Below are 13,539 nucleotides of genomic sequence, written 5' to 3' on the forward strand. Positions count from 1 at the left end.
CTTCCTAAAAGAAAAAAAAAAAAAAGAGAGAGAGAAGGAAAAAGTTATTCGGAGAGTTGCAGTGAGGAGAGGAGTTTCTGTATGTTTTTTAATTAGCAATACTACAGAAGGAGAAATTACCTTTATGCGATGCTTTCAGTTTCCAGGGCAAGAGAAAACCCTACTTCCCCCCCCCCCCTCCTTCCCAGGCTGTCGGGAGAGAGCATTGTAAAATAATTTTAGGAATGCAGCGTCCATATAAAACTCGAGTTATGACAAAAGTCCAGCTTTTAATATTTGACGATTTGTGTTAAAACAAAAATTGACCTTCTCGGTTCGCAGCGAGGAAAAAAATCAATAGTATAATTTTCAATAATTCATAACGCGAACACCATTATGCTAAATCTTAACTATTAATCTTATCCTTTACAAAGTCTCGATTGATTTGTTAATAAAATATCTTCCCGTGCGCGGCAACAGAGGGTATAACTCTTGAAAAAGCTTCAGAAGCAAGAAAATTACCAAGTAGCCCAAGAATGTAGATGAGGCTTTTATTGATCGCCCCTGATTCTCCTTAATACGCCTTAATAAATCCCGCAACCTTTTGTCCCCGCACTTGTCAGAAGCGGGGCTTTTACAGCGGCCATGGCGGGCGGGCGCGTTTCCTCCTGGACGGGGGGGGGGGGGCGGGATGGGACGGAGTGGGGGGGTGTTCTCGCCCGCGGAGCCTTCGCGGCGCTGTGCGGTGTGAGGGGACGGGGACACGCGGGACGCGGCCAGCCAACCGGCCCGGGGTGCCGCGGCGGCGCGGCGGGGCCCGTCCGGCTGCCGCAGCGCGTGGGCGGTGGGCGCTGCGCGGCGCGGTGCGGTGCCGCGGCGGCGGCCTAGGGGTCGCTGTTGACCGCGGCGGGGCGCGGCGGGGCGGCGCGGCGGGGCGCGTCAGCGGCGGGGCGGCGGGGCGCGGGGCGGCGGGCGCTGCCATTGGCCCGGCTGTCATGTGGTCGCGCGGAGGCATCCGCGGTTCCACGGGAATGTTTTCCTAGAGATGTCAGCCTACAAAGGACACAATCTCTCTTCCTCAAATTCCGCCCCAAAATGTCCTTTCCCAACAGCTCTCCTGCCGCCAATACTTTTTTAGTAGACTCTCTCATCAGTGCGTGCAGGAGTGACAGTTTCTACTCCAACAGCGCCAGCATGTATATGCCACCTAGCACAGACATTGGGACGTATGGGATGCAAACCTGTGGACTCCTTCCGTCTCTGGCTAAAAGAGAAGTTAATCACCAAAATATGGGTATGAATGTACATCCTTATATACCTCAAGTAGACACTTGGACAGACCCGAACAGATCTTGTCGAATAGAGCAACCTGTTACACAGCAGGTCCCCACTTGTTCCTTCACTACAAATATTAAGGAAGAAAGCAATTGCTGCATGTATTCCGATAAGAGATCCAAACTAATTTCTGCAGACGTCCCATCCTACCAGAGGCTGGTGTCTGAATCATGCCCCATTGAGAACCCCGAGGTTCCCGTCCCAGGATATTTTAGACTGAGCCAGACCTACGCCACTGGGAAAACCCAAGAGTACAATAATAGCCCTGAAACGAGTTCAACTGTAATGTTACAGTTAAACCCTCGCGGCAGCTCCAAACCGCAGATATCTGCTCAACTTCAGCTGGAAAAGAAAATGAATGAAAACCCGAACAACCAAGACAGCACCGCTAAAGTCTCTCAAGTGGAAAGTCCCGAGCCCAAGTCCACGTTGCAAGACGAGCGGAGCTGCCTGCCCGAAGGCTCCGTGTCCAGCCCAGAGGTCCAGGAGAAGGAGAGCAAAGGTCTGTATTACCGAGTTTAAGCCGTGCCGTGGTGCAACCCCAGCACCGCAAAGCACGCTCGAATATACTAACGAGCATCACAGCCGTCGCGTTGGATGCTAAGGAGTATCGGGCTGCAGGTGCCGTGCCTCCGAAGGTTTTAGCAGGCTAAAATGCCACGCGAAAGGGTCCACAGATTTGCCGTGGAGGTCTGCCTCTCTCTTGCGTGCAGACCGCCTCTCCGGTGCGGGAAATGCAGCCGTGTGTGCTCCCTAGTGCGCTGCAGCGGCCAAAGGCAGCCCCATACCTCTAAAAAAGCACGTCTGGAGGTTGTAAAATATGACCAGCTCAACTTTTCTCTCGTAATATTTCGCTGATTATTACTATTGTTTTTTAAATTATTTTCACTGACCCTTACTGCGGTTTGATCGCATTTAAAGGTAATTACGATCCTATTAAAATAGGTGAGCAATAGGTGGTAGCAGGCTGGGTAAAGTTGGAAATAAATGCACAATGAAAGCAGCAGCCCCGCTGTCTGCCTGGTCCAAAGGTGGAATATTTCAACGTGGTGCTTTAGATAACCTTGAGTTGGTCTCCAAAAGTGCAACAGTATTTTGAAATGCATTTGAGAGCTGAACGTGGAGGTAGTTTGATTTTATTTTCCCTATAAAAGTGCACTAAAGCCTTCCTTTCGAACGGCGTGTGTCGGAAAATCCCAAAACGAGAAATTTTATCCTATCAAAATGTGCTTTGCAACCTCTAGGTCGATTTTTACCCTACGTGTGCATGGAGATTGTATTTATATGAATTGTATTTAACAGCCCAGGTCCAGGTTGTTGTTGGGGCAGATTTGTTTCTGGTGGGGGGGAAAAAATCTAAAAGGAAAATGGTTAAAAAAAAAAAAAAAGTCCAAGGCAGAGAGTGTTAATTTATCGTGTACCTTTTTGGCTGAGAAAACGTCTATGCCTGCTCCTAGGTGTGCTTGTGTAATTCCGCTGGCGGCTGGGGGGAAGCTGCTTCAAAATACAATGTGAGGGTGGTTCTGTAATTGGGGTATTTTCGTAGCAAGTGTCGTGGGAGCCTGAGGCGGCCACGGCGAGGCTAGACCCGTTATAATGTGGCCGTGGGGCTGATGGCAGGCTAAAGACGGTGGAAAGGCTAAACGCCAGCTGAAAACTTGAGAGCCCGTTTGCGGAAGGGCCGGGAGAACGGGGTGGCCGCAAGGCAGGGTGCGGGGGGTGCGGGGGGTTGAGGGGACGGGGCGAGCCCAGCCTGGCAGCGGGTCCCCCTTTGCGCCCACATTTCACCCCGGCTGTCTCTGATGCCCACGTCCACCATCTCTGCCAGACACTGCAGAGGAGGGGTCATGGCCAAGGGTACACTCTAACAGCCTGAGGGATTTTTGATTTTTTTTTTCTTCTTCTTTGATTTTGATAGAGGAAATCAAGTCTGATACTCCAACAAGCAATTGGCTAACTGCAAAGAGTGGCAGAAAGAAGAGGTGTCCTTATACTAAGCACCAAACACTGGAATTAGAGAAAGAGTTCTTATTCAATATGTATCTCACTCGAGAGCGCCGTCTAGAGATCAGTAAGAGCGTAAACCTCACTGACAGGCAGGTCAAGATTTGGTTTCAAAACCGCAGAATGAAGCTCAAGAAGATGAGCAGGGAGAACCGAATCCGAGAACTGACCGCTAATCTGACCTTCTCTTAAACCCTCACCCCGGGGGGGGCACCCGTGAGGAGCAGGCACGGCACCGCCGCTTGCTAAAGGCAGGAGAGACTCTGGCAAAACCCGGCATTTTCCAGTTTGGGTTTGGTTTTGGTTTTCTTCCTTTTTTTTTTTTTTTTTTTTGGGGTGGGCGGGGGGGAGATTGTTTTTGTTTGTTTGTTTGTTTGTTTGTTTTTTCTGATAGAATGTGACTCTTCGTCCTTCTTTTAGCGCTGCAAGTGGATATGTATTACTATGATGAGTATATATAAAACCTAGCACGTGTAATTTATTTTTGTTCTCATCGTAATGCAGGGTAACTATTATTGAATATTATAATTTGGTCTTAACTTATTGGAACTGTCGAACATCCAAGCAATGTGACTTTTTCATGTTTTTACTAACAAAATGGTATTTATGTGGGGCTGTTACACGGGCCATAACGTTTTGAGTACATTCAATACTTTAAGAAAAAAAAAAAAGGAGGGGGGGGAACTTCGGGGGCGGGGGGAAAGAGAAGCACATTATAATGTAACTATCCTCGCAAATGAACTTAGAGATTGTCCTTCGTAAAATGGAATATTTCCTTCTTCTCCATTGTAGACATTTCCTTGTGGTGCATATGTGGAATAGTAGTCGTTCAGCAGCAATATGTCCTTCTTGTGCATGTTCTGTTCGCATGTATAATGCAATAAACTCTGTAAACTACTGCGGTTCCTTTGGTTTTCTAAAATATTTAAAGTATAGATGCAGGTTGGTCTCCTGATCTTTCTCTATCAGCAGCTCTTTGGACTGACGTACCTGCCATTTTCTAGTCTTTGTGTGTGTGTGCCTGGTTTTCTTTCTTTATTTTCCCCCTTTTTGTTTCATTTTTTATCTCCCCCCCTCCCTTCTTCCTTCTTAGGGGTGGGGTGGAGACTGGGGCGGGAAATGATGTAAACCTAATTAATTTATAATTGTGCCTGTAAACAAATGATTAACTGACAAAATGTTGTGTGATGTTCGCAGTCTGACAAACTGAATGAAAAAAAAAAGAGAGAGAGAGAAAAAAAAAGAAAAAGAAAAAAAAAAAAAGAAAAAAGTAGTAAAGTATTATGACCTAAACTGGACATCCTCATCCAATCAACTCATAAATGGTAAGTGATAAAAAATATATTTCTACTACAAGCTGTGAGCAATATGTGTGTCATTTTATTTGACGTTCGTATGTTGATTTTAAAAATATCAGTCATTACGTGCTTACAACGTGTAGACTTCGATATCATGTCTTTAATCGCTAAAACAAAAACAAAAACAAAAACAAAACCAACCAAAACCAAACCAACATACCAAATGCAAAGCTGGGTATAAGTAAACGTTAAGGAATTCTGCTCTTGGCCAGCTCAAGAGCTTTCAGAAGATGGTGGACGGGAAAATACTCCCTCAAACATCTGGCAAGGTTGGCTCTTTCGAGCAGAAAGGCTCCCAAGCGTCCTTATAGAAGTACACCAGCCTCTTCAAACCTACTTCTGTCACCGTGCACCGTTTCTGTTTGCTCAGAGATCGTTTTATTTCACGCAATTCCGTTTTAGTAGCACACATCCAGATAATGAAGTTCACTACCCTTAACCCATTCTGTATGCAGCTGAAAAATGCTGTGAGCAGGGCTCTGCACTGGAAGTTGAGGAAGGGCGTGTGCGTGTGTAAGAGTGGGTGTGAGTGTCTGTGTGAGCAGAAATACTCAGCAGAACTACAAATGGCTTGCGAATGAACATGACTCCAAATCGAAGTGCAAATACTTGGGCGTACTTTAGCTGCTTCAAGCAGCACTGGAAAAAATGGCGTGGCTACTGTTTGCTCTGGGAAACCAGCTTGCTCGCAATCAACGCCCATTCCTCCCCTAAGCAGTTTCTAAATCAAGAAATTACACACAAGATAGTGCCAACGCTGCCTGACTTGGTGACACTGATACTGCTCACATTGCAGCTGGTGGCGTTGTGTTTTTCTCTTCTGTCGGATATTTAATTTAAGCCAATACGTTTTTCATGTGCACGTTTACTCTTAGAGCACAGGAATATTTTCCTCAAATCAAATCATCACCATTTTGAAGCTGCGGGAGCCGCAAGCACGTAGGTATTCCGTGTTTGCTCTCGTTTCGAAAACAAACAACGAAATGGTGCTCAAAACCCCTGCCTCTTTAAATACTACATACATTTGAACAGTCTTTTCCTTTCCTTTAAAGATGCTCGCTACATCACCAGAGAAGTTTCGGCAGTGGGGAGTAATTAGCTGGCTCCATACCAAGTGCTTAACGTACATAAAAAAAAGGAGGCTCACTGTAATCTGCCTGCTCTATCAATATATATCTGTGTGAAGCGAGGGGCAATCCTTCGCCCGTGCCACAAACCCTGGTTCTGGAGAAAAATATGAGAGAACTACGAAAATGCAAAGCAAACTGCTAAAGTGAGATGGCAATACGGAAAATAAAAAAAGAAAAAGAAAAAAAAGCAAAACCACAACCAAACCAGCAACCTAAAAACAACAACAACAAAAAAATTAAAGAGAGAGGGAAAAAAAAAAGATAAGAAAATAAAGGAAGAAAACAACATAAGAGAGTAATAAATCATGAAATAAACAGGAATTTCGGCCCCTTCCTCGCACCGGCCCGCGTGTAGGAAGTGTTTTCTCAGGGCAGCTGCCGGTGCCCTCGGAGGGCCGTGCTGGAGGCTGGCTCCCCGCTCACCGTGCGCGCTTCCTCCGGATCCTGCGGCGGCCGCCGTCCCTCGCTCGGGAGAGCGGGCGCGGGCAGAGGAGCACCGGTAACAGGCTTTCGGTACTAAGCGGGCACCGTGCTGCTCAGGGAAGGACACTCGGGCAGGGGAAGGGAGAGGGGAAGGGAAGGAAAAAGCAGCAGAATGGGCAAAAATCTCCCGTAGGCATTGAACGTGGCCAGCTTGGCCCGGCTCCCCCGGCACCGGGGGCGGAGGAGGCGGCTCCGGCGGCGGGCGGGGGCCAGCGGCAGCCCCGAGCCCCTCTGGGGGCCGAGCCTGCCCGCCCGGGCACCGCAAGGGGGGCTGCGTTGGGGCTGGGTAGCCCCCAAAGTTTCTCAGAGGCAGGAGCATGTGTGCAGCCACACGTCAGTCGTGCTCGGAGACACAGGCTGTGCTGTTTCCATCCGTCCATTTTATTAGGGACACATTAATCTATAATCAAATACACCTCATAAAATTTTTATTGAAAGGCATAAAATCATTACAGAGGTCTTCCACCTGTTTTAAAACAACACAATGGGCATCTCTTTTGAAAAGTGTGTCCTTTCCATGGAAACTTTCTGTCCGGGGAAGGGGTGGGAGGGAGGGAAGCGGATAATAATACCCGCACATGCTCTGAAATATGGAAGTACCGCAATGTGCTTTTACTGTAACATTTTCCTGTTTTATGAGAAGTCGTTACAGTCCCAGCTTGCGATGGTTTGTTTTTACAGGCAAGAATCCCCCTTTCCCAGCGGGTTTCCTCAGCAGCTTGGAGTGCGATTAGCAAGCCAAGGCTGTTGGATTTATTTAAACACCCTGCCTCTCATTGATTAAGAAGTGAATGGCAGAAATCACTCAAAGGAGGTGAAGAAATAGTCCGCGCCCGCCGCGGCCGTGGGCTGCCAGCGCGGCCACGCCCGCCGCGCCCCGGGCGAGCGGGGCGGGCAGGCGGGCTATCAGGGCTGGCAGGGCTAGCAGCGAAGCCGGGCAGGGCTGGCAGGGCGGGCGAGCGGGCAAGCGGGGCAGGCGGGTGGGCACGCAGGGTAGGGAAGGGCAGGGCAGGGCAGGGTAGGACAGGAGGTCCGAGCGCGCAGTCGGTGCGGAGCCGTTGTTGATGATGATTTTTTTTTTTTTTTAATCACAGCAGCCCCAGTTTAGCGGATTGATTTACTCGCAGTATTGGTAAATATGATCACGTGGGCTCCGCAACCAATGGTTGAGGGTTGCAGTCTGCAAAATACTACGATTGTTCTCCGGGAGGGTATCATATACAGTTAACAGTGTAACCTTTTATATGACTAAGAGGGGAGCCTAAAATGTCGTCTAGTGGCACCATAAGTAACTATTATGTCGATTCTCTCATAGGCCATGAAAGCGAAGAAGTTTACGGGAGTAGATTCGTCCAGGGAGGTCACAGTGCGACCTCCAGGCCATCAGGTGTTGCAGAGAGTTCAGATTTTTCCTCCTGTAGCTTTGCGCCAAAATCCACCGTGTTCTCCACCTCCTGGTCCGCGGTTCACCCTCAGCCGTCTGCGGCAATGACCGGCATCTACCACCCCTACATGCACCAGCCCCACTTAGGGGCAGCCGACGCCGGCCGCTACGTGCGCTCCTGGATCGAGCCCTTCCCGGGCTTCCCGGGCGGCGGCGGCGGCGGCGGCGGCGGCGGCGGCTCCACGTCCGGCTCCGGCTCCTCCAACGGGCGCCACTACGGGATAAAGCCGGAGACGGGAGCAGCCACCTCCTCGTCTTCCTCCTCCTCCTCCTCCTCCAAAAGGACTGAGTGCTCCTCGTCCCGGGAGTCCCAGGGGATCGGTGTGCCCGAGTACACGTGCGGCTCTTTCCTCCCGGAGCCCCGGGAGAAGGCGGCCGCCAGCAGCTCCAAGGACCCCGCCGCCTGCAGCCACAATCCCAGCCCGAGCAGCGATCTGAAGGAGGAGAAACAGCAGCAACTTGACCCAAGTAAGTAAAAAAAAAAAAAAAAAAGGGGGGGGGGGGGGAGAGAGAGGCAGAGAGAGGGACAGAGAGAGAGGGAGAGAAAGAAAGAATGAAAGAAATAAAGAAATTGCCCCTTTGATTTATTGCCGAAACCTGTAAGGCTCGAATGTGCAAAACTGATAGTTTTACTAACCTATAAAAACGTCTAGACGCCTACCCCAGCGCAAGCAGCAACAAGCACCCATAAAAGACTCCACATAACCACCTACCATCAAGACATCATTTGTACAGTAAACAGACTGGGGCATTAAGGCTTTTATGATAATTCCGCCAAAGTTGTGAAAACAGTCCATCCTTCGTTAAATTAATTTAACGACCTTTTCTCCCCCCCCCCCCCCCCCCCCCCCCCCCCCCCCCCCCCCCCCCCCCCCCCCCCCCCCCCCCCCCCCCCCGTATACCTCCCTTCTTCCAGATAACCCTGCAGCAAACTGGATCCACGCTCGTTCAACGAGAAAAAGCGTTGTCCTTACACAAAGTATCAAACTCTGGAACTGGAAAAGGAATTTCTCTTTAACATGTACCTCACCCGAGACCGCCGTTACGAAGTAGCTAGGATTTTAAATCTCACAGAAAGACAGGTCAAAATCTGGTTTCAGAACAGAAGAATGAAAATGAAAAAGATGAACAAGGAGAAAGGCAATAAGGAGACTAACACCGGGGTAGAAATGCAGTTGGGGAATATTCCTTTAGTTTCGAGTCTGAGGCGTTTGGGTTTTTGGTTGTTGATTTGTTTGGTTTTCTTTCTTTTTTTTTTTTTTTTTTGGTCGGTTTGGTTTTATTCTTCTCCTGCCCCTTCAGCCCCCCATACATTCTCCTCCTCCTCCTGCCCCCCCCCACCCCCCCCCCCCCTACCGTCCAGGAACTTTAAATCAATCTGGTCTTTTTTTTTTTTTTTTTCTTTTTTTTTTTTTAGATAGAAGTGAAACGTGGTCTATGTCAGGTATTTTGGGAAATTTTGTCTTGCTCGCCAACGTGTTTTGCAGAGTCGCTTCATCCCCCCCTCCTCCTTCCCAGACCGTTTGGTTGGTGATATTGTGAGTGCACGTTAGCTTTGGGAACTCTATCTGATGTTAAATGTTCGACATGTTTCTTCGAAGTGGTGTAGTCTAGGTAGTTACTTTGCCAAAATAAAGGTAAGGAAATTAATTATAACTGCGATAATGAAATATAGATTAAATTGCAGTCGCTTAAATCAATGGGGGTGCTGTGCTGTCCACGATTTCCTTAGAGGAAACCTTACCCAAAAACTCTGCTTTCTAGGTCTGAATTTCGCTCCTTCTCAGTAGATGCCACAGTGAGGCCACGAGCTATGCCCCCACCCGGTCTCCCCCCCACCTTTAGTGCACTGTTAGGAGGTTGTCTCATCCTTGAAGCCGTTCGCGAAGGGCCTCACGCCTCCGGTCCCCCGGCTCGCTGGCGTCCGTGCCCCCGGTGACTGCTGTAGTCATTAACCGCCCCGTGTCTCGAGCTGCCGACCTGCTGTAATTGTTGTCAGTTATTACACAATAAAGTCTGCCGTGACCGAACGACAAGCGCTGCGGTGAGAGGAGAAATCTGTGTGCCCCTCGCGATGCTCTCCGCGCCGCGCAGCCCCCTGGCGCAGACGGGCCGGGGCCGCGGGAAACCTCGGCCGCGCTGCCGAGGCTGAGGCACCTCCGGCGGCCGGTAACGGCCAGGGAAAAGCCGCTTTTCCTTCCCCGGCCCTGCAGACGATCGCTCTGGGAGGGCAGTGGCGGAGAGGCCGCGCCGCGCAGTAGGTGCGCCGGCCGCGGCGTGTGAGAGCGGCCTTCTCTGGGGGTGATTTGGGAAATATATTTTTAATTAATTTTTTATTATTATTTTATTTTTATATTTTCCTTTTTTTTTTTTTTTTTTCTGTTTCCAACCCCTGCGTTCTTTAATCTGAAGGTTGGGAAGCTCGGGGGAGGGACACATGGCTGCTTCATCTCTCGTGCCTCCTGCGCTTACACACAGACGTGACTTTATCACGATAATTGAGATGAAGTTCATTGTAAAAACGCTTTGTTTAAAGAGCAACCATTAAAATGAAGGACCCGTAAATATTTACGAGCAGTTCGGTTAATTCAAGATTAAGGGGAGAGCTGAGCGACCTGGCGTTTAATGTTTTTTACCTCTGGGAAAAAAAAAAAAAAAAAAAGGCAGGCAAAAGCATGCCGTGCCAGGAAAAGGTGTTGCATTGCCTCCCATCCATTGTCGAGAAGATACCTATAATTCTTTTAAAACAGGAAGAACCGTGGTATAATAAAACCATTGAGATGGCTAGACGTCTGGACCTAATGAGTTTACGATATGCTATGGCGCTTTTCTTTGAAACCACCTTATTTTGATGTTTGTGTTTGTTAGAGGGGGAAAAAAGCAAAAAAAAAAAAAGCAGACAAACTAGGTCTTAAAATCTTAGACTATAAATTTCAATATGTCAGCCTTGGGCCAAGGCAACAGACTGAAAAAAAAAGACCCGAAGGTCATGAAATTGAGAGATTTTACAAAGTCCACTGATTTGTTGAAACGTACTTTATTGGATATTCTACTGTGACGAACCCTACCGTGTTTACCTCCAGATTTTCGAAAATAATCGTGGAGGAGGGGTGATCTATAACTAACAACACTTAAACAATATTATTGCCACATAACACGCTATGGTGTTGATTCTAGCAGACGCTCTGGTAAGACGTTGTCACCAAGCCCGCATAATTTCTTTTTTAATATTTTGTCTCAGTCAGATTGCCAGATTTTACCTTGCATATTTTCTTCTCCCCCTTCCCTTTATTTACCTATTTCTAATACTGTGTGTTTATTTCAAAATGGCAGAAAGAAAGCTACGCATCTCGAATGACAAAAAGCAGTTCTTCCATGGAAATTACTTTTAGTGTCAAAGTGAACAATAATTTAATTCCTACCCGTTGGTTGTGTTAATATATGTTTGTACATATGCACAGTCGCGTGCACACGCATTATACTGAATAACTCACAGGCGTGTGTGGTGAAGGGGGGGTGAACAAAGATTCATCTTTACTTTCGTTTGCATAAATCAATCCATAAATACATAAACGCACGGGCAAAAAAATAACATGTTAGAGACAAAAACGTGTAACACTGGAACTACCACACACGGAGAACTGGCGGTGACATATGTGGGGAAACACGATCGAAAACGCGATAGCAGCGGTCTTCAAAGCTCCGGCGTCTTTCCTGGCTGCCATCTGTAAAGGAGGCGCGTTCTTCGTATGCATTTAATTATGGCACTGGCGGAGAAAAAAAAAAAAAAAAAAAAGAGAGAGTCATCGAAATTTGCTAAGAAAATGGTACTGTGAACTCCGACTGACAAACGGGGAAAAAAAAAAAATAAAAGGGGGAAAAATAAAAAGAGGAAGAAAATCAACCCCAGACCAGGAGGTGGATGGAAGCCGCTCTCCGCCGAGGGCCCTGCCGCGCTGCACCGTGTCCGGGGCCCCGCGGAGCGGTCCAGTTTTCTGGCGGAGCCACCGGACGGCGGCGGGCCTGGCCGGGCCGCAGGCGGCGTGGGGCGGGCGGGTGCTTCCTGCCGCGCCCCGCCAGAGGGCGCTCGCGCTCCACCCTAGCGTCGCGGCCGCCGCGCCCCGCGCAGCGCTCCGCACACCGCGCGCCGCCCTCCGCGCCCCCCCCGCCGCGGGGAGCCGCCGCTTCGCCGCCAGCACCCCAGCCCCATGCGGGTGGCGTTTCGTGCCGGCGGGAGCGGGACCCCGATGGGATGAGCAGAAGGAAGGGTGGGGGAAGGCGCCGACGCGGATCCTGGGCGCTGTCCCTCCGCGCCCGTCCGCAGGGTGAGGCGCTGTTTCTCTGCCACCTCTCCCGCCCTGTCTGGCCTGGCCTCCTGCCTTCCCGCTGCTCTCCTTGCCAGGGCTTTTGCTGCTGTCTGTCCTTCCAGCACCAAAAATCCGTGTGCCTCCCCACCCCGCTCCCAGGGCCTCTCTCGCCCCCTCGCCTGGCCCAGGGCTGCACGGGGGTCCCCGAGCCTCCGTCAGCTTCCTAAAGCCGTGAGCCCCGCGCCGCGGGGCCCCTGTCCCGGCGGGGGTGTCGCCGCTGGCCCGGGGCCCGTTCGGGCGCTCATATGCGGGGCAGGTGGGCTGCTCCCCCAGACAAAGCAAGTTAACTAGGGGGGTGGCGGGGTGGCGGTGGGGGGAGCGGGCTGTGATGGGGAAGGAGCCTGCGATGCCTTTTATGTAACCACAAATATTTTTGTCAATTCACACCAGACAGTCACATGCGGCTCTGGCGGGGCCCCTATTATATTTCACCTACATTTTTCGTCTGTCTTCAAAACAGGGCGGACTGCAGCGTTCCCGGGGGTGTCCGTCCGAAAAGCTGGTTCTCGCTGCGGGACCAAGCGGGCAAGAGAGGACCGTAGACGGCGCTTCTCGGCACGCAGGGCCCGCGCAGGCGGCCGGACCGCGCTCCCCCCACGGGGGCGATCGGCCAGAGCAGCCGGGGCAGTGCCGAGCCCGCCAGGCAGCCCCTTCCTTCCTTCCTCCAGGAGAACAGGGCCCGCTTATTTCGGACCTCGTCCCCGAGAGGTGCACACCACTCACCCGTACATCTTTCCTTTTTTCTTTCTCCCCCCCACCCCCCTTTTTCTGCCTCGGTAATGACGTCCACCAAGGGTGAAATGATGGAAAGTGTATTCATAGGCATGATTTCGATTAAGTATCAATTAACCTGGAGCCTCAGCCATGCGTGCACGGCGTCAAGGGTAAATGTGCATCTCATTTCCCAGCGCTCTGCCGGCCTGCAAGGAAAAGACCCGAAGGGCCCGGGGCCCCGGCCGCTGCACGCTGCCACCCTTCGGGCCCCCTTACAGCCCTGGCCGACACCCCCCGTTCCCCGGGCACCGGCTGCCCCGGCCGGGTTCTTGCCTTCCCCGTCCGGCGGGTGCAGGCCGCGCTCCAGCGCTCAGCCGCGGCCCCGAGCCCCGGGAAGCGCAGCCTGGGCTGGCCGGACGGCGCGGCCCCGGGCAGCGCGCCCACGGTTATCGCCGCGGGATCTGCGCGGCCGCCTCGCCCCCTGTGCGGCGGGAGTTTTTCGGCTGCTCCTGGCCAACGCGCACCGGCGGGGGCGGGGGGGTGGGGTGGGGGGCCGCCGGGGCTAGGGTGGATCCGGGCAGGGCTGGGCCGGGTTTTTGTCTCGCCCGAGGAGCGGCACATGTAAACTGAAGCCAAAAGTCCCCCCTGAGCTCATGACCGCGTGTGTGTGTGTGTGTGTGTGTGTGCGTGCGCGCGCGGGCTGCTGTGTGCCTAATAGGAAATAG

General features: G+C 51.1%; 2 protein-coding genes across 2 annotated transcripts; both read left to right on the top strand.

Annotated features, from left to right (window-relative positions):
* The first annotated feature begins 1,074 nt into the window (after window positions 1-1,074).
* On the top strand, window positions 1,075-3,510 carry HOXD10 (homeobox D10). The gene is made up of 2 exons (XM_086751049.1): window positions 1,075-1,816; window positions 3,233-3,510. Exons 1-2 carry the CDS (start codon window positions 1,075-1,077, stop codon window positions 3,508-3,510), a joined length of 1,020 nt encoding a protein of 339 aa, XP_086607175.1.
* Window positions 3,511-6,221: 2,711 nt separating this feature from the next.
* On the top strand, window positions 6,222-8,928 carry HOXD9 (homeobox D9). The gene is made up of 3 exons (XM_086751090.1): window positions 6,222-6,305; window positions 7,605-8,201; window positions 8,650-8,928. Exons 2-3 carry the CDS (start codon window positions 7,778-7,780, stop codon window positions 8,784-8,786), a joined length of 561 nt encoding a protein of 186 aa, XP_086607216.1. The 5' UTR covers window positions 6,222-6,305; window positions 7,605-7,777; the 3' UTR covers window positions 8,787-8,928.
* The last annotated feature ends 4,611 nt before the right edge of the window (window positions 8,929-13,539 follow it).

The sequence above is a fragment of the Chlamydotis macqueenii genome, chromosome 6, assembly GCF_036417535.1.
Source record: "Chlamydotis macqueenii isolate bChlMac1 chromosome 6, bChlMac1.mat, whole genome shotgun sequence".
Classification (NCBI taxonomy): Eukaryota; Metazoa; Chordata; class Aves; order Otidiformes; family Otididae; genus Chlamydotis; species Chlamydotis macqueenii.

What these genes read in the sequence shown, in the direction of transcription:
- HOXD10 (XM_086751049.1), top strand. Translation starts at nt 1,075, where the DNA reads ATGTCCTTTCCCAACAGCTCTCCTGCCGCCAATACTTTTTTAGTAGAC. An exon ending in CCAGGAGAAGGAGAGCAAAG is followed by an intron (nt 1,817 to 3,232) that starts GTCTGTATTACC and finishes TGATTTTGATAG; the next exon opens with AGGAAATCAAGTCTGATACT.
- HOXD9 (XM_086751090.1), top strand. Translation starts at nt 7,778, where the DNA reads ATGACCGGCATCTACCACCCCTACATGCACCAGCCCCACTTAGGGGCA. An exon ending in ACAGCAGCAACTTGACCCAA is followed by an intron (nt 8,202 to 8,649) that starts GTAAGTAAAAAA and finishes CCCTTCTTCCAG; the next exon opens with ATAACCCTGCAGCAAACTGG.